The sequence below is a fragment of the Vipera ursinii genome (assembly GCF_947247035.1).
Source record: "Vipera ursinii genome assembly, chromosome: 11".
NCBI classification, from domain to species: domain Eukaryota; kingdom Metazoa; phylum Chordata; class Lepidosauria; order Squamata; family Viperidae; genus Vipera; species Vipera ursinii.
Genome location: NC_139524.1, coordinates 13,716,027 through 13,742,219, shown reverse-complemented (window position 1 = coordinate 13,742,219; position 26,193 = coordinate 13,716,027). Strand labels below are relative to the sequence as shown.

At 42.9% G+C, this 26,193-nt stretch overlaps 2 protein-coding genes and 1 long non-coding RNA gene across 3 annotated transcripts; 2 read left to right on the top strand and 1 right to left on the bottom strand.

Moving 5' to 3' along the window:
• The first annotated feature begins 232 nt into the window (after positions 1-232).
• On the top strand, positions 233-6,118 carry BLOC1S6 (biogenesis of lysosomal organelles complex 1 subunit 6). Its single transcript, XM_083371053.1, has 5 exons — positions 233-605; positions 2,185-2,329; positions 2,667-2,754; positions 3,583-3,669; positions 4,840-6,118. Exons 1-5 carry the CDS (start codon positions 536-538, stop codon positions 4,957-4,959), a joined length of 510 nt encoding a protein of 169 aa, XP_083227179.1. The 5' UTR covers positions 233-535; the 3' UTR covers positions 4,960-6,118.
• Positions 4,332-5,573, bottom strand: LOC310645380. Its single transcript, XR_014493476.1, has 2 exons — positions 5,448-5,573; positions 4,332-4,911 (listed from the first exon to the last, which is right to left on the bottom strand). It is a non-coding gene; the product is annotated as an uncharacterized lncRNA (long non-coding RNA).
• Positions 6,119-8,105: 1,987 nt separating the features above from the next.
• On the top strand, positions 8,106-25,275 carry SQOR (sulfide quinone oxidoreductase). The gene is made up of 10 exons (XM_083371043.1): positions 8,106-9,464; positions 16,247-16,507; positions 17,717-17,887; positions 18,473-18,526; positions 19,588-19,782; positions 21,057-21,266; positions 22,933-23,116; positions 23,532-23,599; positions 24,030-24,208; positions 25,106-25,275. The coding sequence occupies exons 2-10, from the start codon at positions 16,274-16,276 to the stop codon at positions 25,161-25,163; spliced, it is 1,353 nt and encodes a 450-aa protein (XP_083227169.1). The 5' UTR covers positions 8,106-9,464; positions 16,247-16,273; the 3' UTR covers positions 25,164-25,275.
• The last annotated feature ends 918 nt before the right edge of the window (positions 25,276-26,193 follow it).

The window sequence follows — 26,193 nt, the reverse complement described above, 5'->3', positions numbered from 1 at the left end:
CAACATTGTTGTTAAGTTTGGCAAATGGCTTTAATAGCTAAGAAACAATCCCCTTTATAAGAAAGACGATCTGATGGCACAGTATGACCCCTCTTTCCTTTAATCCGAATTTTCTTCGTCTCCCTGATTTTCAAAGGGCAGTTCACTTCCTCCCCCCCGAATCATTTTAGTAATTATTGGGGGAGGATACAATTTGCATAATGAACCCGGAAGATCATTTGACGATCGGGCCTCGTGGCTACTCTTCATTTCCTATCTCTAGCTTCCCCCGGGCGTTTCTCGCCCGTGTGTCGGCGGAAGGCCTACTGTCCTGCGAGGTTGAGGCCTGCTCCTCTCGTACTTCGCACTCCCCAAAGCCTGGCGGGTATTCCCGGCGACTCGGGGGTCCGGGGAAGCCGCCTCGAGGGACCTTTCCCGGACACCGCCGCCTGGAGGAGCTTCGGCCGGGCTCGCTACGCCTCGGCCAGGCCGGGAGACTTAGCAGGCGGCGGCTTTCCTGCGGGGTTAGTCCAGCCGCGGTCCTCGAGCGTGGGCGATGAGCTTGGCGGAGGCGCCGGAGGTGGAGGCGGGATGGCCGCCCGGAGCCTTGAACGACCCCGCCTTAGGTAGGTGGACTTGGAGCGCGAGGTAGGCCGAAGCCCGCTGGGGGTGATGGGACTTGAAGTCCAAGGAGCCAAGTTTGTGTGTGTGTGTGTGTGTGTGTGTGTGTGTACAGTATGTACATATCTCCAATTTCTATATGTACACACACAAAACCTTACATATGTGTGTATGTATGTGCGTATATGTGTGTGTAAGATTGTGTGTGTGTAAGGTAAGATTTTGCGTGTACACATGTCTATAGGGTTTCGGCAAAACCTTTTATATGTATATGTATATGTGTATATGTATACACACACACACACACACAAAAGGTTTTGCTGAAACCCTATATGTGTATATAGGCATACAGACACACACACACACACACACACACTTATATAGCCACCCATCATGTACAGTTTTATACACATACCCAAATATATAACATAAAAACATTCACACCTAAATATTTTTCATTTATTTATTTTTATTTTAATCCCATTTTATATCCCGCCCTTCTCCGAAGACTCAGGGCGGCTTACAATTTAAAGCTCAATGTGCTTTAAAATAAATAAATAAATATTTTTAACGTTGTGTATATATTTACATGGGTGTGTATAATGCTTAATGTAATTAACCTATACAACCTGTAGTTTGCTTTGGGCAGGGCTCTTTGGCAATCCTTTGGCAAGGAACTCAGTAGTTTTTGCATGCTAGTAAACACACTTTGTTGTGTCTCTCTCCAAATTGCTTGGTTCTTAATTGCAGTATTATCCCCACAACAGTAGGAAATTCCTTTGGGCAATAAATCACTTAAGAAGTAGAATGAAACACGCTGATAATTCAGCTTCTTTGTCCATGTTATTGAGAATTAGTAAGATAAACAGCAAGTCCCAAGCACAGGTAGTCCTCGATTTATAACCATTTATTTAGTGACTATTAGGAGTTACAGCAGCGCTGAAAAAAGTAACTTGTGGCCGGTCTTCACACTTATGACCCAATTACTCTCTCAGCATTCCCATGCTTAATGACTGCATGATTCATTTAACAACTGCAGTGATTCACTGAAAAAACATGGCAACAAAAAAGCATAAAATCAGGCATAATTCACTTAACAACCACTATGGGAATTATGATCCCAATTGTGGTTATATATCCAGAATGACCTCTATTAAAACTAAAATTGCAGTAGTATATGTGATCCTTTTTGCTAATGAGCTCTGAGCTAATAATACAGGATAAATAATTATACTATTAGCAATTAATCAAACAGAGTAGCATGCAGTTGTGGATCTTTCATTTTTTAGTATCACTATGCTCAAGAAAAAAGGTGTTATAGTTCAGTTCTTGCTACTAGCCTCACATCTATGGAACATTTTTAAATGAAGTAAGGTTTCTTGCTACAGAGTTCTCTTAAGCCAGTGAAGTTTCTGTTTATTTAATAATTATTTTCCATTTAAAGATATCTCATATTTAAGAGGCTTTAATAGTCTCAGGCTGTTTAATTTCCAGGATAACTGGAAATTAAAAACTGCAATAATTCTGAGAGTTCTTGGTTCAGAAATTTTCTGTTAACAGTTTTTATGAACCCCTTTGTTTTAGATCTTAATGATAATTCTCCTGATGAAGCCCTAGTAGATGACTTTCCTGTTGTAGATAAGAAAGCTGTGGAGCAACTAACAGAAGGGCTGATTTCACATTATTTGCCTGACCTACAACGATCAAAACTAGCCTTAAAAGAACTCACGTACGTAACTTTTAAAAAATAGTCTTTTATATACAGTACAAACCCCAGACCCATAGCTTGGTATTAGAATTAATCTTCCTCTTAACTGAGTTTTGTGTTGAAAGATCAAAATTATTTCCATAGTTATTACAGGGGTATACAGCTCTGTTTACACTTCCTTGTCTATCATGTCAAGCTGAGATGTTTATAGAAGTGGGTGGTATAATACATTTGGAAAAGCTACTGAATCTTGAGGGAGATAGCATTCAGAATTTCTAAAATGGAATTTTTCATGTCAGTACTTTATTTTTCTTAGCACTGATTTCAAAATGCATTTTAAATTGGTCTATTCTTTCAGACAGAACCAGGAAGTACTATTAGAAACTGTACAACAAGAAATTTCAAAATTTAAAGAATGTAATTCAGTTCTTGATATCAACATGCTGGTAAGTGTGTTTTTGTTAGATTTGACTTAATTGGAAGACTGTGGCTGTTGAACTTCCCTTTTCTGCAAAAATACATGAAGTGTTTTGTTTATATAACAGTACAATGGTATCTTGTGCTAATTGCAAACATCCAGCAATGAGAGTATATGTTTTCATGTACTAAAACGTTAGCCGCTTGATCTTGAACTGATTTAGGCATGTATAAGCACTCTGACTGTGCATATGGTTCAGGAGATAAAAGACTTTGCTTCTAACGATGATTGTCGATGGATGGAGCTAAGTTCAGTAAATCGTGGAAAACATACTATATTGCTCTGAAGGGCTTCAGATATAGCTCCTGATATTCTGTAGCCTTCCAGAGTTTGTGAAAGGATTCTGTATTTAATTTTTAGTGAACTCTGGCCTCACTGTAGTGACTTTATATTGTAGTATTTTTTATGGAGATTGATTTAGTTAACAAACGTTTATCAAATTTATACACTACCCATCTCACTATCCAAGTGACTCTGAGCAGTTTACAGATAGATACCTCTAACTGCATTAAGCCTTCTTTTAAGGAACTGTACCTAGAATATCTGGATTCTCAGTCATCCAGGTCATGGTTGTCCCAAAGGTGCTTTTTCAAGAGGCAGCTGGACTTACTTTCTTGAAAACAAAGGAAGTCCAGTTGCCTCTTGAAAAGCAGCTTTGGGTGTGCCTAGAATAGTTTTACGTGTATTTTAATATCTTCAAGAAACAAGTTACTTGTTGTTTTTTAAAAAAAGTTACTCAGACTTGTTTTAGATACACTATAAGTTTCTCTTCCCACTACGTTTTCTTCTTTTTAAGTTTTCAGAAGCGAAATACTATCACAATAAATTGGTAAACATTAGGAAAGAGATGTTGATGCTGCATGAGAAGACATCAAAATTGAAAGTGAGTTTTATTTCACTTAACTAGTGGACAAATGTACATTGTGGATACGCATTTTGACTCTTTAGTCTTGCAGATCAAATCAAAAGTCCTGTATTTTCCAAATAACTCCATTCTAAATTAGTATTTTCATGAATCTTTAGTTTTAAAAATGTTGCCGTTCCTTCAAATTCAAATTTCATCTTTTAACATCAGGTTTAATTTAACCCATTACCAGAGAAGCCAGTTCTCTGCCTTAAGCAAAATTTCTTGGTAAAATAATTCAGTAATTGCATATGAGGCCTGTCATGGATTAAAGCTGTAATCCTATGTATTGTTACATCCACTAATACATAGTGAAACTTATTTCTCAGTAAATATTCATAAACTTGGACTGGGTGATATTTGCTTATAAATGATATCTGAGGAAATAGGTTTCTCTTACAAATTCTAGCAAAAAAGATGAAAATGAAATACTGGATTGTCACTTGACCTAGCGAACCATGCCACGGAAATTTTGTAAGGCCCTGTAATTTTAAAAACCTATTGTTTAGAATTTAGAATTGCAGCTCATGGACACTGTATACAATGTTTTCTCTTGATGAAATCAGCTCTTCTCATAATAGTGAACCTGGCACAGTTCAGAGAACACAAAGTGTGCATAAATGCAAAAAGTAAAATACAGATCTACAACAGTTTTTCTTTAATGCTTGTAAAAGGGCTTGAATCTTTTCAACCGTACAGAGTATGAATTGGAAAATGAAAATGTGTTTTAAAGATCAGGGAAAGAGACTAGGATGACCTGTTTGGAAGGACTGGCTATCACCTTGAAACCGATGTGCCTTTATAGAATGAAACTAAGATTTTTTTTCAGGGTCCCCTTTAATACTATATGAAGAGGAAATAAAAGCTGAGAGACCTGCAAAAAACAATAGCAGAATAGTGAGGACAGTGAGGACAATGAACCAGTGGAACAGCTTTGCCTCCAGAAATCGTGGGCGCTCCATCACTGGAAATTTTTAAGAAAAGACTGGACATTATTCACCTGTCTGAGAGGCTATAGGTTCTCCTGCTTGAGCAGGGGGTTGGACTAGAAGACCTCCAAGGTCCCTTCCAGCGCTATTCTATTCTAATATCAAAGCTGTGGTATCCTCCAGTATAACCCTTTGGCTTTCTGATGCTTCCTTCTTTCAGAGAAGAGCCCTCAAACTCCAGCAGAAACGACAGAAGGAAGAACTAGACCGAGAACAGCAACGGGAGAAGGATCTGGAAAGAGAAAAGCAATTAACTGCCAAACCAGCCAAAAGGACATGAAAGCCCAACACGTTTTGACTTGTTGTGCTAATTATAACCACCTTTGGACTTTCTGGGGATACGATGACCTCCTCGTGCTCTCCCGTTCTATTTTGCCAAGGAAAGTATTAGTTCAGTCTTTATATTTCTATCTTGCCATTTAGCAAGGAGCTAGGAACGGAAAGTGTTCTACATTAGCTACCCTTAACCAATTTTTGATTAATGCTTTGGTAATATTGCTGGGTCAGGTTATTTTTTTTTTTGAAGAAATAGGATACTCTGTAGTAGGGTGTCCAACTTTGGCCATTTTGAGGCCTGTGGACTTCAACTCCCAGAATTCCCCAGCCTGCATGGCTGGCTGGGGAATCCTGCGAATTGAAGTCCACAGGTCTTAAAGTGGCCAAGATTGGAAACTCCTTCTCTGTGGCATTAATTGCCACATCTTACAACATCTCCATTGGTGTGCACGTGCCCCAAACCCGGATGTGTTCTTTAATGGTTAACTCTACCTCATTAAATGTACTCTACAGTACACTTCAGGGTGGTTATCGCCCATCTGTCCATATCCCCTTGCTGAGGGAGGAAGCTTTGCAACTGCGGGGAGCACAGGCAGGAATCCTTGTGGCAGTCTTCTGAGTACAGATTCTCCAAAGACAGGCAGGTAGAATATCTTAGCTAGGACCTCTTTGCTTCTATAGAGTCTTGCTGGGTTAAGAAATGATGGGACAACAGAAGAAATATCCATTCAAAAATGGTGTAAGGTAGAGGCATGTCTTGCCCAACATCTAATTTCAGGAAATAAAACACATTCTTGGGAAATGCCAGGAAAGTTTTTGTAGTTCGCCCCCCTCAGTTCGATTCAAGAAGACATTTGAAGAAGACATTTGGTAACAAGCAGCATTAGAATTCTGGGTGTGCAGCCTCAAAATCAAAACACACAGGTTGCACAACAAGAAAAGAACAGTGTCAACACGGATTGCCCAGTTGAATGCTGGTGGCAGTCTGAAGGCTCCCTCTGGTGTTCTGAACAGTTGTTGCTTTTATGTCAATCACCACAAATATTTTTCCGTTTAAAATCCAGTCTCTTGGTTACTGTAATTTGGGGGGTCCATCAAGCATGATCTGTAATACTGTACTCAGGCAACAAAATGTGTGATTAAAAAGAGAGTCTGCTTGCCTGTGGGGAGAAATTGGTGTGATTGTATTATTCTCAACCAGCAAACAGAACTGAGATGTAGAAAGAAAGAAAAAAGAAAAGAAAAAGAAGAAAGGAAGAGAAAGAAAAGAGAGGGGTAGGTCAGTGTTTCTCAACCTCGGCAATTTTACTACGTATGGACTTGAGCTTTCATACATCTTAAAGTTGCTATTGATAAGAAACAGGTATAGAGACAGATTGTAATAAACCTAGCATCAAAATCATTTTTATAATCAATTATAAATAAAATTAGATTATGTGGTTTGATGAAAATAGAAGAAAATCGGCAAACGATAATTACAACAAAAGCCGAGTTTTACATTTTATGTGACTTTTATGTTACCCTACACAATGGAGATCCTTCACTGGGGTTAAAAAGCATGATCCACGGGCTCAAGTCTCAGCTCAACTTCCCTGTTGGTGTTTTCAGCTATGTTTGCACCCCTGCTTTGTCATAATTTTAATGGTGGACTCCCTCTACACAACCATTCAGTTGTTGGGAAACTGAATCAGCATCTTTAGAATGCTAGGCTGTTTGATAGTTAAAGGAGCAAAGAAACCATGTCTGGGCACAGAAGGTAGCTGGGAGCCTTCAGACCAGTCACTGGGTTGGAAATAGACTTGAGAAGGTCCTGGCAAAACCCTTTTAAAAATCTTGCCAAAGACTTTGGTGCTCATAATTGTGTGAACGCTTGGAAGAACTCTTAGTGTCAAGCAGCTCTAAGTATAAAAGCATTCATGGTCACAGCCAGATCTGTTCCGGCTATGTGTGTTTGTACCCTACTTTTCCTCATTATCAAATGCCACAACAAAGATCTCTATCTTTCCTGTTTATGAGGACATTGCTGCTCAAGAGTGATATGTTATCAATCTGTAACATGCACCCAACAGTTGCTTTCCATAAGTTTTGGGAGTTTCCTCAGATTCATCTTCGTGTCTCCAGAATCAACCACAACCTACTTTTGGTGTCATACCTACAAATAGCAACTAGCTTGATGCCGGATGCAGATAGTGTAAGGAGAAAAATTACAACTGGCTTCCTCCTGCCAGCAAGAATGTTAAGTAAACCGGAAGAGTTTCTGAGGCAGCTTTTGCTGGCTGAGGAATTCTGGGAATTGAAGTCCACAAGTCTTATTGAGGACCCCTGTTTTAGAGAGTCCACGTGCAGTAGCTGGGAGGATGTTGGATCAGCACCAAGGAAGCCCAGGTTGAAGTCCACCTTCCACCATGAAAGGTCCTAGGGTGAATTTAGGTCAACCCCCCTTTTTCAGCACAAGGTGAGAAGGGATGGTGATTGTGTGGAAAACAGGCAAGGAGACCCTTATGTATAACTTCTTGAGCTCCTGGAGCATGGCAGCCTAGGGAATTCTGGGGGTTGAAGTCCATACCTCTTAGAGCTGTCAAGGTGGAGAACCGTCCTGGAGGAAAGGCTATGCATCTAAGCAACTTGAGGAAAACCCCACTGAGATAAGTAAGCAGTGAGAATCATCATCAGAATTAGACCAAAGGTTTATTTATTTAGACCAGGGGTAGGCAACCTCGGCTCTTTTGTGACTCATGGACTTCAACTCCCAGAATTCTGCCTACCCCTGATTTAGACCAATATCATTTTTTTTGTCTCGGCAATCAGCCAGAATTTCTCAATAAATCCAAGATCTTAGATCTCTGCCTTGCAGGGTGTAGTCAAAAGAAGTCATGAAGGCAGCCACGAGGAATTGATCCAAACACTGCTTTATTTTATTTTTTGCGTGTCACCCTTCAAAGAAGGCAGAGCCTTAATTGCTTTTTTGACTGTTTTATTAACGGTTTGGACCCCTACCTTTTCAGAAGGAAACCCACTCCCCCCCCCAGTTCCTTCCATCTATTTAAGTGGAACTAGCCCCCTTATCTATTTAATTTGATTTGCCACTTTTCACAAAGCCAAGCTCTTTCCCAGATAATTTAAATACTAAACCCGGGCTGCCATTGTCAAAGAGAAGTTATACTCCAACATAGAGGTCCCCAACCTTTTGGGCACCAGGGACCGGTTCCGTAGAGAAAGATTTTTCCACGGACTGGAGGGTGTGTGGTTTGTGTGCTGCCTGCATCTCGCGCATGGGGCTTTGTGCAGACTGCTTGCTGGCATGCCGTGGCCGGGTACCGGTCCACGGACCAGGGGTTGGGGACCCCTGCTCCAACAGACAAGAGCTGTGCCAATAGAGCACTGGTGTTAATATTAGTTTGGGTAATGAAAAGTCTTGCAAGAAAACCACCACCGTGCTCAGAGAACACCAAGGACCCCTCAGACCAGGGCTGCAGATGATGGCCAGCACATCTGGAGGGCTCTGAATTGTTTATTTATTTATTTTTATTTTAATTCCATTTATATCCCGCCCTTCTCCAAAGACTCAGGGCAGCTTACAAGCTTAGCAGTAGCCTTCATTCTATGTATATGCCTGCTTATTAGGGCTTTCACACACACACCCCAAGCGGCATTATTACAAAGTCAGCTTATTGCCCCCAACAATCTGGGTCCTCCTTTTACCTACCTCGGAAGGATGGAAGGCTGAGTCAACCTTGAGCCTGGTGGGACTCGAACCTGCACTAATTGCAGGCAGCTGGTGTCACTTGAGGAGGCATTAGCCCACTGCTCCACCAAGGCTCTTGGGGGGAAGAATAACCTACCAGGGACAGATGTTCCCAAAGCCCCTTTCTTCCGAGCCTCTGGGGTGGACTACAATCCCCCCTATCCCCAGCCAACGCTTCTCCTAAAAACCCCAAGCGCTCCAGACTGTGGGCAGCCGCCAAGGATTACAGCATATCCCTGGGGGGGGGGGGCAAAAACTTGGCAAGACGAAAGCAACTTCAGGAGGAAAGCCGCTTGACCTCACGGGCCACGCAGGCTTTGAAGAGCAGCGCAGCCCCGAGTCGGACAGGTAAGGGGAAAAAAAAAAGGTGCCGGGGGTTCAAACCCCTGATTTCCTTTCCACCCCCTGCCCACCAGAGCTTCACCCCCCCTTCCCAAGGTTGAAAAGCCAGCCGCAGATGCGCGGGGCGATTGCAGCCGAGCCGCTGCAGCTCCAGAACTTGGCGCTAAAGAGAGAGCGCTCTGCACGCGCTCCGGAACCCTCGGCTTGCCAGCTCGGCGCGCCTGACCTCCGCTTGCTCTCTTCCTGCTCGGCGGCTCCTCCCTGACCCGAGGCAGCGGCTGAAAGGAGCGGCTTTTATTTGTCTCCAGCGGTGGCCTCTCCCCGGGCAGGGCGGGCGGACGGCGTAGCGGGCCTTGCGCAACCGGGCAGCGGCTTGGGCGCAGAGCAACAGGCGGGCGCAGCGGCTTGGGCGAAGCGAGCAGGTGAGTGCGAGTGGCCTTCGTTTCGGAGGAAGAGGAGGAGGAGGAGGAGGAGGAGGAGGAGGAGATTGGGGCGCAGAGGTCCTTCCCCTGCACCCCGGATTTTCTTCACTGCCCATCCTCAGGTGCCCGTCATCCTGGGCAAAAAGTGGTCCAAGCGGCAGGGAGCAGCCGCCCCAGTTAACCTCCTTGCCAAAACTTCGCCGAGTTCCGCGTTCCCTGCAGAAAAAAAGGCTGCGCAATTTGAACCCGGTTAAGAGTTAGTTGAGCGGAATTTTTTTTTTTTTTTGCTGTCAGTCGCCAGCTCCATTTCCTGGCCCTGAGCTTCTGGAGGCTAATATTCTACAGGGGTTGCAGCAGCTAAGGCAGGGGTCTTCAAACTTGGCCCTTTTATGACTTGTGGACGTCAACTCCCAGAATTCCTCAGCCAGCTTTGCTGGCTGAGGAATTCTGGGAGTTGACGTCCACAAGTCATAAAAGGGCCAAGTTTGAAGACCCCTGAGCTAAGGGATCTCGGTTTGCTTCCTAAGGAAGATTATGGAAAAAGCAAAGGTGCTGTTTTATTCAAGGGACATTTATTTGGGGGATAAGGGTGTAGCTGAGACGGACTTTCCAGCTTCAGCTTTCTGCTTACTGTGTCTCAATTTAAAACTCGCCCTCTTTTGTGAAATGTAACATTGATTGATTGATTTGATTGTAAGAAACGTGTCAGATTCAGTTTAAAGGCCTGCTTAATCCAGCAAAGAGTCGCTGTCGGCTGCAGCTGAAAGGTCCACAAGTTGAATGAGGAGAAAAGTTGGGCTTTATCTTGGATCTGCCTCCGATAGTCATATTTGATGGTAGACTGCTCCTGAACGTAAAAGCTTCACAGATCCAAGGGACACAAGCCACAGGTTGCTTATTGAAGCCTCTGTCCAGTTAACAGCCTGAACGTACGCCTCGTTTTAGGATCACAATTGGGATTGGAATTTCCATCCCTCATTAATTGAGCCATCCCCAACTTTAGGAACTTTTTTTTTTGCCACAGTTAAACAAATCACTGCAGTTGTTAATTGAATCTGGCTTCCCCATTGACTTCGCTTGTCCGAAGCCAGCTTGGAAGATGGCAAAGGGTGATCATGTCACCTTGGAATGCTGCAACCCTCATTTATCAGCTGGATTCCTTTTTAAGTGGACGTTTTAAAATCTCATACCTAACAGGAAGGGTAGGGAAGGCTCAAGGGAGGAACAGAAAGCACAATCTGAATAGGAAAGGAATTGGGGCAAGGAGAAGAGAAATGATCTGGTCTCCAAAATTTGCACTTCTCGATTGGAATTTAGCAGCCAAATATTTGAATTCGGGGGCCACCTGGTCCAGGGTTGTGCATTACAGGCTTCCTGCGAGAAATTGGCATTTATTTAATGGGTGTTTGCATGAGAGAAAGATTGAGAGAAAGGGGGCAATAGCCTAGTTCTGCTTTGGCTTTTTGCCATTTTGATATGGCCTGTAGCAAGCCTCTGCCTGCTTAACTTTGGTTCAGATAAAGTCCTTTGTGATGAACGAGGCTTTGGGGCCATTTAATATTCCCCGAGCAAACACCCTTGCTACCCAGACAGGTTTGCTTTCCAAGCCATGTTTAGCTGAAGTTTGGCATCTCACAGCCATCATTTTTCTAACTTTAAACAAGTCAGAGCTACGCCGGGAGAGGAAACCTCTCTACGGGAATTTTCTAGATTTCATAACTCGCTTGACGAAGTTAACTGCCTGTTCTACAGTGGCATTTATGGCTGGTTGCATCACAAACCTCGGGAGCCTCTCTTTAACTTTTATTCCAGTTTCAGGAGAGTAAAATCTTCACCCTGGTAGGCAGGGCCCCCAAGTGGGCAAATCAATCAATCCCGAAAAATGTGTGATCAGCAAAAGCAGGTAATGTGCGTAGGTTACGTTAAATTAAAAGGTAATTGTAGGCAAAGTTGCATGGTGGACGTTTCAGGAAGCTGCCAGAACCTAGGAGATTCAAGAGATGATCTGCTGTGGATCTTTTACGCCTAGAGCAGGGGTAGGCAACCTTGGCTCTTTTATGACTCGTGGACTTCAACTCCCAGAATTCCTGAGCCAGCATGGGGGAACTATGGCCCCTTCATGGCTTGTGGACTTCAACTCCCAGAATTCCTGAGCCAGCATGGGGGAACTATGGCCCCTTCATGGCTTGTGGACTTCAACTCCCAGAATTCCTGAGCCAGCATGGGGGAACTATGGCCCCTTCATGGCTTGTGGACTTCAACTCCCAGAATTCCTGAGCCAGCCTGGCTCAGCTTGGAAATCCTTCCCTTTCCCCTCAGTATGGCTGGCTCAGGAATTCTGGGAGTTGAAGTCCACGAGTCATCAAAGAGCCAAGGTTGCCTCCCCTGGCCTAGAGAATGCTATCAGTGGGGCCCTGAAGCCAAACAGCTTTAAGGGGTGGGCTCTCTTCTGGAAAAGCTCCCCTCCCCATTAAGATGATAACCCTACCTCTCCCAAAGGTGCCTTTTCAAGAGACAGCTGGACTTTCTTGTTTTTGTTTTGAAGACCTTTCGCTTCTCATCCAAGGAGCTTCTTCAGCTCTGACTGGGATGGTGGGGAAGGGAAGGATTTATACTCCTTGCAGACAGCTGGTCATTTGCCTTCTTTTAGAGAGTCGTTGAGGCCACTTGGAGATTTGTCTGTGTCTTCAGGGTCACCTGAGTGGTGCAAATGGGTGTGCTGAAAGCAATTCCAAGAAGGCTCTCACCCATTTGCACGGCTCAGGTGACCTTGAGGACACAGACAAATCTCCAAGCGGCCCCAAGGACTCTCCAAAAGAAGGCAAATGACCAGCTGTCTGCAAGGAGTATAAATCCTTCCGTTCCCCACCATCCCAGTCAGAGCTGAAGGAAGCTTCTTGTTTCTCAATCTCTTGACCCATTATGTTGCGTGGACTGTGAGAAGTTAGATCTTTGCTAGGTGCTATTTTTCCATTGGAAGGATATGGCTGTTTAATCATTAACCATAGTCCTTCGTCAAGTGGGAAGGTGATGGTTCCCATCGCAATCTTGATAACCGAAAAGCTATTTACAAGGCAGTAGTGGCGATCTGGAGTGAACAGGGCAGGCATACAGAGATTGGTGGCCACCGTTCAGTTGGCGAACTGGTTGTCCTTCTTTGTCTTCAAGACTAGGACAAGGTTGCATAAAACCCACCCTTGGTCTTCAAGCAGTATACGGGGTCATAAGGAGGATAGCATTGGACGCTGTTCATTTACTCTGCAAAAGGCAGACCTTTGCCACTATAAATAAAGGAGCAAATGTTTGGTTTCTGGGTTGAAAGATACAGCGAGAAAACCTATTAATTCTACCCTGCCAATCAGTAGGTCACAATGTGCCTCACCAAGTGCAAGGTGTGAAAACTGGAAGACTGTCCACTTTGCATGGCTTTAATGTCCATAATTGTGCATTATGAAATATGTGTGTGTGTGTGTGTGGGTACACACACATGGAGAAAGAGAATATACATCAGCCTAACTTGCTTTGTAGGCTGTTGTGGGGGGGAAAGGAGGAGGAAGGAACATTGTGTATGTTCGCTGCCTTGAGTTACTTATAAAGTAATAAAGGTGGGATAAAAATCTAACAAATAAACTTACATTAAGTTATATTCATGTCCCACCTTTCCTCTATGGGGGTCCTATTTCACTTCAAACCAATCATCTTGCATTTGGGTAGAAGGAAAAAAAAACCTGACACCAGGACTTTCCACAGGCAAGCACAGACTTGAACTTTTGACTTCCCTATAAATTGTCTTACATCTGCTAATTCTAATAACTCTCTGGATTAATCTCCTCCTACTCCTTGTCCATACATTATTCTTGTCAGCAACAGGGCAGTGATTTTTCTCCTGGAATGTGTATGGGTTTAATCTCCGGCCTATAAGATTACACTTTCTAATTTCTACTTTCTAATTCTCCCAGTCAAGCCTTACTAATCAGATCCAATTCTGCTTAGCTTCCAAGCAAAGACAAGATTATCCAGGCCCTCTTACCAGCTGAGGCTTCCTAGGTGTGTTAAAGCCAAAAGCAAAAGAAAACTAGATGTGCTGTTTCGAAGCTGATTGCCTGGATTATAATCTTGTCCTCAGAAGGCCAAGATTTTCAGAAGTTGCCTCTGACCTAGGAAGGAAAAATGATCAATCTTCCTTAAAGCTAGAACTCTGCAGTCCAGTTCATAAATTAGTTTAAAATGTATCCCCGCCAGTACAAAACCCCAGCCTTCTTTGCCAATTTGCAGGAGTTGCTTTCCACCTCTCCTAAATTAGGTTTTCTTCCTAAATTAGCTTCCCTTCCCACTCCTTTGACCAGTTGTGGAGGGGTTAAAAGAAATTAAGCTGAATGCGTGGGAGGAAAAATATTTCTCAACCCCCCTTTCTCAAAGGCTTGAGGGTCATAATAGACTTGGTTGCATACCATTCCCTCCTTCTGCACTTGGGGGGATGGAAAAAGCTTTACAACATTGGAATTGCCCTCTAATAATTTGCTCTGCCTATGCTTCAGCCTGTTGAAGGGTAACCTAGCCAACTGTGTTTCTTAAAAAAATGTGACATGGGACAGATCTGCAAAAAAAAGATGCTTCAGTGTTTGTCAGAATTAGCAATCAGTGGGTTGGGACGCTGAGCTTGTCGATCAGATGGTCGGCAGTTTGGCGGGTCGAATCCCGCCTGTTACTCGTCCCAGCTTCTGTCAACCTAGCAGTTCGAAAGCACGTAAAAATGCAAGTAGAAAAATAGGGACCACTCCGGTGGGAAGGCAACAGCGTTCCGTGTGCCTTTGGCGTCTAGTCATGCCGGCCACATGACCACGGAGACGTCCTCGGACAAGCGCTGGCTCTTCAGCTTTGAAACGGAGATGAGCACCGGCCCCTAGAATTGGAAACGTCTAGCACGCATGTGCGGGGGAACCTTTACCTTAGCTTTCCTCCCAAGCTGACCTCATATGGATTCCCTCAAGGGTCAGTGAGCTGTCGAGCCAGCATCCTTTTAAAAACCTTGCCAGCTGTTTAAGCACCAGTACAAGCCATATGAATATTTTTATAGCCAGAGGTGAAATCATTCCACACACCTCACAGTCACGTTTTGGGGACGGATGAGTCCATTTTAAATAGCAGTCAATTTATATAATGCTGTCCTGCAAACATTTCAACTGGGAAAGCTTGAACTTCCAATAGAAAGTTCAGTTATCGGTTGATGTCCTTAGTGTCTCAATATTTAAAAAAAATAAATCCATTTGCATAAGTTAAAATTAGCATAAGTTTCAAGGAGTAAAAAAAAGTGAAAAGGTTAAAATTGAGTATGGACAACAGTTGAGAGTAGAGTTAAAAAAAATTAAAGCATCTTTCATAGGACAAAACACTGCTGAATTTGACATAGTGCAGAATCTGCATGTGGTTCATAAATCTTATCTTGCAAGACAATTACCCATCTAAAAAAAAAAGTAAGAACATTTGTATTTTGCCAACAGCAGCAAACATACACCACATTCTTTTATAGTTGCTCAAAACATAAAAACTGCCTTCCCAGACCAGATTAATGTTGTTTCTAAGCTATGAAATGCAGATGGAACAAAAATAATTTCTTAGAATAGGTGTCAAAAGAAGGCTTTTATCATTTTTTAATAGCATATCGAGTATCAGAATAGCATAGTAAAAATTCTGAGTGCTGCCTCTCACATAAAAACTGCCTTTTCCATCTGGATTTAAACTGCTATAACTGTCAGAGGAAGATCGATTAAAAACAACAGCAGCAATGACCGAGTCACACTTTGAAGCCAAAGTATTATTATCACATTTTGAACATTAGACCGTATCTTCAAGGACCTTCTTTCAGTTCTCTATTCAGATACTTATAAAGCGCTTTAGTAGAATAAGATAATAATAATAATAATAATAATAATAATAATAATAATAATAATAAATAATAATAATAATAATAATAATAATAATAATAATAATAATAATAATAATAATAATAATAATAATAATAATTTTATTTATATACCGCCCTTCTCCCGAAGGACTCAGGGTGGTGAACAGGGCAAATGTATAAAATACAAAAAATACAAAAGTTAAAAGGAATTAAACATAATGCCCAAGGTAAAAAAACAATAAATACAAATATTAAGAACAATAAAAAACCCAACCCACCCCCCATCAGGCCAAGCCGGCTTGTTCAAATAAATGCGTTTTCAGATCGCGTCGGAAGGAGCGGAGGCCGGGTGCCATCCGGAGCTCAACTGGCAACAGATTCCATAGCTCCGGGGTGCCCACAGAGAAGGACCTCCCCCTGGGGGCCACCAACCGACATTCTCTGACCGGTGGCACCCTGAGGAGGCCCTCTCTGTGGGAGCGCACAGGGCGGAGGGAAGTTGATGCCGGCAGCAGGTGCTCCCTAAGGTACTCCGGACCCATGCCATGTAGGGCCTTGAACACCATTACCAGTACCTTGAATCTCACTCGGAAGACAACTGGGAGCCAATGCAGCTCACGGAGTAGAGGTGTAACATGGGAGTATCGGGAGACTCCCAACACGACTCTCGCGGCTGCATTCTGTACCAGTTGGACCCTCCGAGTGGTCCTCAAGGGCAGCCCCATGTAGAGAGTGTTGCAGTAGTCCAAACGAGAGGCCACGAGCGCATGAGTGACCGTACAAAGGGCATCCCGGTCTAGATAGGGCCGCAACTGAAAATGACATTTGGGGAAAAAAATAAATCACCTTTTTTTTGATGTTCCACCTCTTTCTCTAGAATTTCACAAGTTGATGCTCACCAAAGATGGCTACGGTTGGGTTGATGTCTTCCTGCGCATGTGCCCGTTCTCTGGTACCTTTAGTTAGGTTGGGGATCCCCAAAACATGTTCGTCCCAGTTGCACACGACAGCTGCGTCTGCTTCAAAAGATTACTACGAGGTGCTGGTGCTTGGTGGAGGCTCCGGGGGGATCACGATGAGTGCCAGGATGAAACGGAAAGTGGGAGCGGACAATGTGGCCGTGGTGGAACCCCAAGAGGTAAATGCTGAATTCTGAAATGCTGGAATTTGGAGGCCTTATGCAAAATATATAAAGGAGAATATTTGTAGCTCAGGGTTGAAACAAGGGGTCTTTGGTGCTCTCTGGGCTTGTTTTCTTGCGGATGTTTCATTAACCAAACTAGGCAACATCACCAGTGCTAGAAGGTGGAGGAGGAGGAGGAGGAGGAAGAGAGCTGTGGAGCCCTTGGTGCTGTCTGAGCTTGCTTCTTTTCTTGCAGATGTTTCATTAGCCAAACTAGGCAACATCATCAATGCAATACATAAAGTATAGTGTTCCAAAGTGGAACAGTCGTGTCCCACATATGTCACCAAGGAAGGGTTCCTTCTCTGATATTCTCTTTATATCTTTATATCTGGACTTTTTGCTTATAGCTTAGCATAACATTTTAAACTACTGGTTCTTTCTCTAGGTCTTCAATCTGTGCCTTCCAGATGTGCTGAAATTATAACTCTTGAAATTTCTAGTCAAGGCAGGAAATATGATTTGAGGATTTGCGGGACTTTAGCTAGTTTAATTATATGGCTGCATTGGTTATATTTTTAAAAATGGTTTTGAGCTCTGGAAAATAGGTATTTTCTACTGTGTTAAGCCTAAAAGGTGAAATATAACTCTTGTTTAAATGAAATCAGCCAAGAGGAGATAAATTACTTAACTAAATTAAATTAATGAAAACATTCTCCCATATCTGTACATGTAACTATATCTGGGAAAACGTCTTCCCAGATCTGTACAACTGAAATGGACTTAGAACTTTATTTGTTGACCAATAATAAAACACACTTTTTAAAGGAAGGGACATCTAAAAAGCAGTTTGTGAGAGCTGTTATTTTCATGAACAAGGGTAATGACCCACTAGGTGTAGTATACTGTTGGACACACCTAATGTAATAACATGGGTGTGAGTGGATATGATATGGAGATATCAAAGTACTTTTATAGCATCCTTGGAGCTTCTCCGTTCCGGATCCATGATTGCATAAAACAGCAGCCTTTTCCCAACATAGAAGTGTCCAGATACATTGAATTTCTGTCTCTCAAAATTCTCACTTAGCATAATCAAGGGAAGTTCTTGAACCTGGTTGACCAGATACTCTCTAGAAGTGTCAGCTGTCTGATTTCATACGTTCCATTTCTATTCTTCTTATGCTTTGCTGGCAGCCTTTATCCCCCAATTATTTCTTTCAGAAACACTATTATCAGCCCCTCTGGACTTTAGTTGGAGCTGGGGCAAAGCAGTTGGCCACTTCAGGACGTTCAACAGCAAGTGTTATTCCTTCGGGGGTAAAGTGGATCCAATCCAAGGTGGAAAAGTTGGATCCTGACAACAACTGTGTCTATTTGGGGAACAACCAAAAGGTAGGTAGCCCATTTAAACTTGGGAGATTTGTCTGCTCAGTAAATCTTTATCTGCATAAACCATCGACAGAGCTTGAATACATGACCCTTTGATTCAACTAGGCTACTCATCTATATGAGTAATATTTAACACCTAAGTTGAATTATTTCTGCAATCTCTTATGTTTACTTGAACTTCTAAAAAACCTGCCTGATGTTATTTACTTATTTTTGTGTTATCTTGCCTGTAAGACAGGTGACACATTTGTTAAGTGAGTTTTGTCCCATTTTATGACCTTTCTTGACACAGCCGTTAAGTGAATCACTGCAGTTAAGTCAGGGACACAGTTGTTAAGGGAATCTGGCTTCCGCACTAAGTTTGCTTATCAGGAGGTTGAAAGCAAATGAGCCTAGGACACGGTCATAAGTCACTTTTTCCAGTGCCATTGTAACTTTGAATGGTCACTAAATGAGCTGTTGTAAGTTGAGGACCAGCTTTATTCCATGCGTATAGGAGAGACTGCATTTCCAGGTTTTGAGAAAAACAGTCTGTTGAACAAATCCTTGGTTCCGTTTAAGATACTAGTTCTCTTCTTTCTTTTGCAGGTATCTTACAAGTATTTGATTGTCGCTCTCGGACTGCAGCTGAATTTTGAAAAGGTATTTTATTTAAGATCCGATGGGTTAAATTGCTCTGTTAGCATTTTCTTGGCAATTTTCTCTACTGATAGGAAGCAAGGCTCCATGGCTTGCCTGCTCCTCGCATGAAAGCCCCCACATTCTGAGCAGGATGTGAGAAATAGCATTGCGTCTTTCCCACAAGGAAGCACTAGATGGAAATTGTGCAACTGAGGTTGCGCAGCCTGTACAATAGATAAATCCAGTGGAAGGAACCCATGAGAGACCTCTAGTGCTTTATCAGGAAATTGAAGGCATCCAAGGACACCTAACCATGTTAATGGGAAATGAGCTTCGTTTTAATGGTGGACGCACAAAGTGAACACAAAGAAAATCACTAATTGGGGATTTTGGGAGGCTGTGTGAGTGTAGTATTTTTTTTCCTTAAGGATGCTAGGTTATCATTCGGCACTGGAAATGAGTTTATTTATCTTTCTTCTGGGTTCATCTGTTAAAATAAAGAAGATGAAACCCACAGCCAAACTTTTTAAATTCATGTATTTATCTAAATCATGCTTCAAGCTGCAATAGATGATAGCTAAGGGAACGTCTTAGTCTCTTTGCCATACATCTCTCCTGTTAATTCAACCAACGGTTTACAGTAGATGTAAGTCAGTGCCAGTTTTACCCTTTATTATCCAGTGGAGATGTGATGATTTAATCCGAGTATTTTGCAAATATTTTACACATCAGGATAATATTCACAAATCAAGTTCAATGTGAACGGAGTATCTCTGGGATATGATCTTGGCTCTAGGGAAGTCTGAGCAGATGCATGACACCACCACAATATGCTAAACTTTCAGTTGAGCTTACTCTGGATGTAGTATGTTGTGTGAAGTCTCTGCTATTGTGGTTGGTAGATGATGTGTATGTTGTGTGAACTGAATCCAGAGGTGGCTTATTCAATATAGCACTGCTAAAGGAACTATGGCTTAGCATGTTTGGTGAGGCTTGGAACTAAATGGTCCTGAGCGTAGCATGTGACAGCCAGCATGTTTAATCCAGTGAAATACTATACTGCTGATTTTATCTCATTACAGATCAAAGGCTTGCCTGAGGGGTTTAAATTTCCTAAAATTGGTTCCAATTATTCCATTCACACAGTGGAGAAAACATGGAAAGCTCTGCAGGATTTCCAGGAAGGAAATGCCATTTTTACCTTTCCAAATACTCCGGTGAAATGTGCAGGGGCTCCACAAAAGATCATGTATCTGACAGAGGCGTATTTGAGAAAGGTATGTACCAGCCAACTAATGTTGTTGCCTAAACAGGTAACAAAAACGTAATCCCAAGGACCAAGGTTATTGAAAATGCACTTATTCTAGTTTAAACTGTTAGATTATAAGTGTAAGGTATGGGTAGTTTTAGAATGCTCCTCCAACTGAAAAAAATACAAGCAATTTTTTATTAGCAATTAGGACCAACTAGTTAAATCAGCATAAATTTGCACATAGGACAAAAACTATAGTATTAATTAAGCACATCCAATGTATTGATGCAGACGTCAAATTGAGACATTCGGATTCAGTTTCATTTTGTATGTATCATGAATCCCTTTACTGCAAGTGTAAACTGTGTTTTATTAGGTGGCATTCACCCGATAAAGGTTGGGTGAATCATTTACTGTGGTTTCTTCAAAACCCGTTAGCTTAAATCAGGGGTAGGCAACCTTGGCTCTTTTATGACTCGTGGACTTCAACTCCCAGAATTCCTGAGCCAGCATGGCTCAGCTTGGAAACGTCTCCCTTTCCCCTCAGCATGGCTGGCTCAGGAATTGTGGGAGTTGAAGTCCACGAATCATAAAAGAGCCAAGGTTGCCTACTCCTGGCTTAAATCATTTTGGGCAGACTATATTTATTTTATTTATTTATTTATTATATTTTTATACCGCCCTTCTCCTGAAGGACTCAGGGCGGTGTACAGGGCAATAAATATAAAAACAGAATATAAAAGTTAAAAAACGATTAAATATAATGCCCAAATTTAACATTTAAAACAATAATTAAAAACATATTAAAACCCCAACCCTAACCCATCAGACCAGGTCAGATTGCTCAAATAAGTACATTTTTAGATCGCGCCGGAAGGAGCGAAGGTCGGGGGCCATCCGGAGCTCAACCGGCAGGCGGTTCCACAGGTCTGGCGCGCCCACAGAGAACGCCCTCCCCCTGGGGGTCACCAGACGGCATTCTCTGACCGGTGGCACCCTGAGGAGGCCCTCTCTGTGGGAGCGCACTGGACGGAGGGAAGTTGACGCCGGCCGCAGGTGCTCCCTAAGGTACTCCGGACCCATGCCATGTAGGGCTTTGTAAACCCACTTATGGATGATAAGAGATAAGGACTCTTCCCTTGGGCAGGGGGCTAGTCTAGGAGACCTCCAAGGTCCCTTCCAGCCCTCTCGAGTCTATGGTGATTTGACTGCTCAAATATAAAAGTACCAATAAGAACAAGAATGGTGAATTCAGGGATTTTCAAGAACGCATCACTTTTCCTTCTAATTTTCCCTTAGACTGGAAAACGGTCCAAAGCCAAGATCATATTCAATACTTCTCTTGGAGTGATATTTGGTGTGAAGAAGTATGCTGATGCTCTACTAGAGATTATAAAAGAAAGAGATATCGCTGTGAACTACAGGTGGAACCTGGTAGAAGTCCGAGCAGATAAGCAGGAAGCCGTATTTGAAAACCTGGACAAAGCTGGGGAGACGCAAGTTTATCAGGTGAGCAAATGGAATTTTTCAGAGGGTTGTAGGTGAATTTCTTTAGACTAGTAAATTCTTGTTTGTGGTTGCTTGTCTCTTTAGAACTGGCAGGGGGGAAAAATTGTGGATGGAGAATAGGATCATTTTTTTTTAAACATACCCATGCAGCATTAAGCACTGGGTGCCACATAGCAGAGTGAGCGCCTGTTACTCGTCCCAGCTTCTGCCAACCTAGCAGTTCGAAAGCACGTAAAAATGCAAGTAGAAAAATAGGGACCACTATGGTGGGAAGGTAACAGCGTTCCGTGCACCTTTGGCATCTAGTCATGCCGGCCACATGACCACGGAGACGTCCTCGGACAAGCGCTGGCTCTTCGGCTTTGAAATGGAGATGAGCACCGGCCCCTAGAGTTGGAAACGACTAGCACACATGTGCGGGGGAACCTTTACCTTTTACCTTTATGCAGCACTATCCATCCTTATGATATGGAAGTTAGAGGCAGCAAGATTACAGGTAGTTCTTGGTGGATAGTTTTAATTCAATGCAACCGTTAGATCAGGGGGCCCCAACCCCAGGTCCGTGGACCGGCCCTGGGCTGTGGCATGCCAGAAACCAAGCTACACAAGCAAAGCCTCGTCTGTGGGATGCAGACAGAACATGAAACCACACTCCCTCCGGTCCGCAGCAAAACCTCTCCACAGAACCGGTCGCTGGTGCCCAAAAGGTTGGGGACCTCTGCATTAGATGAAACATCACACGACTTGACCACTTAGCAATAGCAGTTTCACCAGTCCCATTTGCAGCCGTTAGTTCAAGGGCATCACTCTTCTCCTTTCCTGCCCCACTCGCCTCTTTTAACATCCCCGCATCCCTCTGTCTTCCCCTCTTCTCCAAGTTGCTACTTTGCTGTCCCCAACTGACCTTCACCATTTTTTTCCTTTCCTTTTTCCATTGCTGACCAAGTCCGGCCCTGTATAAGGCAGCTGCTGGCTGCTTATGGCCTTCTCTAAGAGCTGTGGTGACGCAGTGGTTAGAATGCAGTATTGCAGGCTAATTCACTGTTCACTGCCAGAAGTTCGATCCTGACCAGCTCAAGGTTGACTCAGCCTTCCATCCTTCTGAGGTTAATAAAATGAGGTCCCAGATTGTTGGGGGCAAGAGGCTGACTCTGTAAACCGCTTAGAGAGGGCTGTAAAGCACTGTGAAGCGGTACATAAGTCTAAGGGCTATTTCTATTGTTTCTGCGGTTAGGGTGCCAAGTGCCCTAACTGACTATCTAAAGACCTGACTTCAAGGACCTAATGACAAGGTACCATTTGTTCAGCACTGCCTTAACTTAAAACAATTGCTGAACAAATGGCTGTTAAGCAACGATTATCCGATTATCCGTATGCTGTTACAGAACCCTCATCTCAGTTGGGGAATTTGGCGACGTCCAACCTGAGACTGCAAATCAGTCTCATTTGTGAGGAGTCTTTGGGGGGGGGGGTTGTCTCTGAGCTTGGTGACTTTCTTGCAGACAGACATTTCATTGCCAAATTAGGTAAGAACTTCAGGCACTGTTGACGTTGCCTAGTTGGGTCATGAAACGTCTGCGAGAAAGCCACCATGCTTGGAGAGCACCAAAGACCCCCTCAGTTTATTCTCTTCTATTGGAATCTCGTTGTTTTTGCTCTGCTCCAGTATGAAATGCTTCATGTCACCCCACCCATGGGTCCCCCTGACGTACTGCTAAACAGCCCAGTTTCGGACGTCGCTGGCTGGGTGGATGTAAACAAGGAGACACTGCAACATGTGAAATACCCCAATGTTTTTGGGATTGGAGACTGCACCAACCTCCCTACCTCCAAGACTGCTGCAGCTATAGGTGAGATTAATTTTTAGGTACTTTAGGTAGTTGCATTTTGGTCTCCTTGATGCGAGGCCAAAAGCCAGTTTTAAATGTTGAACTGAATCTTGCTGTGTCTGAAAGTATTTGACCAATTCGATCAGCAGAGAGGTCCCCAATAGGATTCAACATAAGACAGTTTTCTATGGAATAGGGCAGAAAAGAGAGGGCCTCAAAGCCTAGGACAGGTCACTAAAGTCACCAATTTATATAAATGGCTACGTTATTATGCTTATCCACAATTTAGCTGCTACTGGGACCATTCCCGGCATGATCCTAAAAATCTCCTACCTGCCACCAGGTTTAAGAGTTAAACTACCTTTAAAAAGTTATAACTCTACTCTCCTTTCAGCAGAAATACGGGACAAAATAAAACATTTTATCTCTTCCACAGCTGGCCAGTGTGGTGTACTTGATAAAACAATTTCATGTATCATGAAGGGCAAAACTCCCACTAAGAAGGTAACTATTCCTGAAAAGGAACAATGTATTTGCTTCTTATTGAAACAATGGGCTTTTTATTATTTGGGGGAAATATTCGTATGTGCAATGCAATGTGATAATTTTTAAAACTCATTTAGAAGGCTCCTTGGACTGAGGTTTTATATACATCTCCAAACAGTATAGTAAAGCTGATAGTGAAATAATGGCTTCTAATTTTGGAAGCTGGATTCCCCCTATGATAGTGAATTATGAGATTAAAGAGAAAAAGAATTTCTTCTTACAGTACATTCAACTCCGCAATCCGTTAAATTTAACAAGGGCTACCAGTTTGAATTAGTTTAAAAGGGAATTAAGACAAATTATGGAGCATGAAGTTCTTAAAGTATAATATGCAAGATACCGTGTTTTTCCTGTCCTAAAAGGCATATATATTTTTAATGTTTTGTAGTATGATGGATATACTTCCTGTCCTCTCATAACCAACTACAACCGAGCAATCCTGGCTGAGTTTGATTACAATGCTCAGCCTTTAGAAACCTTTCCGTTTGATCAAAGCAAAGAGAGACTGATAAGTTTTCATCTGAAGGCTAATATGATGCCCTATCTGTATTGGTATGGACTTCTGAAGTAAGTATTCTACCGTACCACAGTCCACACTATGTAGGAGTTAAGGGGAACTGACTCCCAGGAAGACAGTTAATTCTGTATTTATTAACTGTATAGAAAGGTAGGCTTAATTTGAGCAGTGCCATTTATTTTAAAAAATTCTGAATAATGGTAAAGAAGATATGAATGTTATGAGATAGATTGAACTGTAAACTCTATCATCTGTCTCTATCATCTATCTATCTATCTATCTTTCGATCTATCTATCTATCTGTCTCTATCTATCCATCTCTCTATCATCTGTCCCTATCTATCTATCTATCTATCTATCTATCTATCTATCTACCTACCTACCTACCTACCTATCTATCTATCTATCTATCTATCTATCTATCTATCTATCTATCTATCTATCTATCTATCTATCGCAAACTTGAATTATTAATGTCATATCTCTTCCTGTGTGCCAATTTTAACTTTGGCCACTTCCTGCAGGAATGAACAAAGGTGTACCCTAGTTTTTTATACATAAATATCAACTGAATCTCCAGAAATTATTGTCTTAGCCCAGACATGTCAAACTCACGACATCATGTGACGTCGCACAACGTATTGGAGCTTTTCCCCCATTGCCGGCAATGGGGTGGGCGCAGTTTCGTCGTGACGCATCCGGCCCGCGGGCTGGCTGTTTGACACCCCTGTCTTAGCCTGTTCCACCAAACTAGCTTGCATTACTTTTAGTGTAGAAAAATCACTTTTTAACGGGTAACGTCTATGCTGAGCCTGCTTCCTTTGTTTCCATTATAATGAGCAGCAATGTTTACTCTTGACATAGTGCTACATTTAATGTTGGGAAATATTTAACAAGTCTAATTCTGTGAAGGTGTAAGTCCCTTTTCCCCCCCTCCTTTCTTACAGGGGATATTGGGGTGGTCCAGGTCCAGTGAGGAAAATATTTCACCTTGGATTGAAGTAATCGTTGAAACCATCTTCTGCCAGCTACAAATCATGTAAACACTTTTTTTAAAAAAAGAGAAAGCATTCAGAGATTCTCCACAGAAATTAATAAAATAACTTCTCTGTAGGAATCAACCTCCAGAGTCCTCTGCACCTTAAAACACAGGTACAGTTTTTTCCTTATTTCTGCTCTTAACAAGTAGCAAAGGATTGCCTGGTTAAGCACAGCCAGCAGCTGTATTTTTAGCAATGCCAAGTTGACAGAATTAGCTTCTGTAAGCTTCAGTCAACTGCCGCTGTAACCTAAAATGACCCTCATTTAACTCATCTCACCTCGTTCATGAACTTTACGTGTTTTTTTTTAAAAAAAATAATCTGTTGACCGAACTGTTGCTAACTAACATATCAAGAACCCCTTGCTTTGTTTCTAAACAGGAGGCACGGATCACTAAACAGAAAACACTCTAACCCAGACATGTCAAACACAAGGCCCGGGGGCCAGATCCGGCCCGCGAAGTGGTTTCATGCGGCCCGCGAAGCCATCCTGGAAACAGTGAGGGAATGGTCCCCGCTGCCTTGGCCCTGGCCCAGAGACCCTCCTCCTGCCAGAGACCCTCAGATCCGTCCCACTCCTGCCCAGGCCCCCATAGGCACCCTTGATGCCAACGATGTAGAGCTGGCCACGCCCACCCAGTAGGCCATACGCACTCTAGCCACGCCCACCCAGGCCATACCCACCCGGTCCCCCGAGGGCAACCACAATGCTGATGTGGCCCTCAGTGAGATTGAGTTTGACACCCCTGCTCTAACCTGTTCCAGTTGAATACCACAATGGTTATTCTGCTGTGAGAATGAATGGGAGGATTTGCATGACTAAATTAGCTTCCCACTTCAAGGTTTCCTGTTTCAGCTACCATGTCTTTGCTCAATTATAGCACTGTTTCTCAGTGGTTGGTGAAGCGTCCTAGGTCAGTGGACGGTTAAGAACTTTGCAAAGGGAAGGGGCAGCTTCGGTATCCAACAGAATAGCTGTGAAAAAGTCAGGTAGC

Bases quoted from the DNA above. Each gene is read 5' to 3' on its own strand.
- BLOC1S6 (XM_083371053.1), top strand. From the start codon at position 536: ATGAGCTTGGCGGAGGCGCCGGAGGTGGAGGCGGGATGGCCGCCCGGA. The intron at 606-2,184 runs GTAGGTGGACTT...CCTTTGTTTTAG, and splicing joins CTTGAACGACCCCGCCTTAG to ATCTTAATGATAATTCTCCT. The intron at 2,755-3,582 runs GTAAGTGTGTTT...CTTCTTTTTAAG, and splicing joins TTCTTGATATCAACATGCTG to TTTTCAGAAGCGAAATACTA.
- SQOR (XM_083371043.1), top strand. From the start codon at position 16,274: ATGGCTACGGTTGGGTTGATGTCTTCCTGCGCATGTGCCCGTTCTCTG. The intron at 18,527-19,587 runs GTATTTTATTTA...ATCTCATTACAG, and splicing joins TGCAGCTGAATTTTGAAAAG to ATCAAAGGCTTGCCTGAGGG. The intron at 23,600-24,029 runs GTAACTATTCCT...AATGTTTTGTAG, and splicing joins GCAAAACTCCCACTAAGAAG to TATGATGGATATACTTCCTG.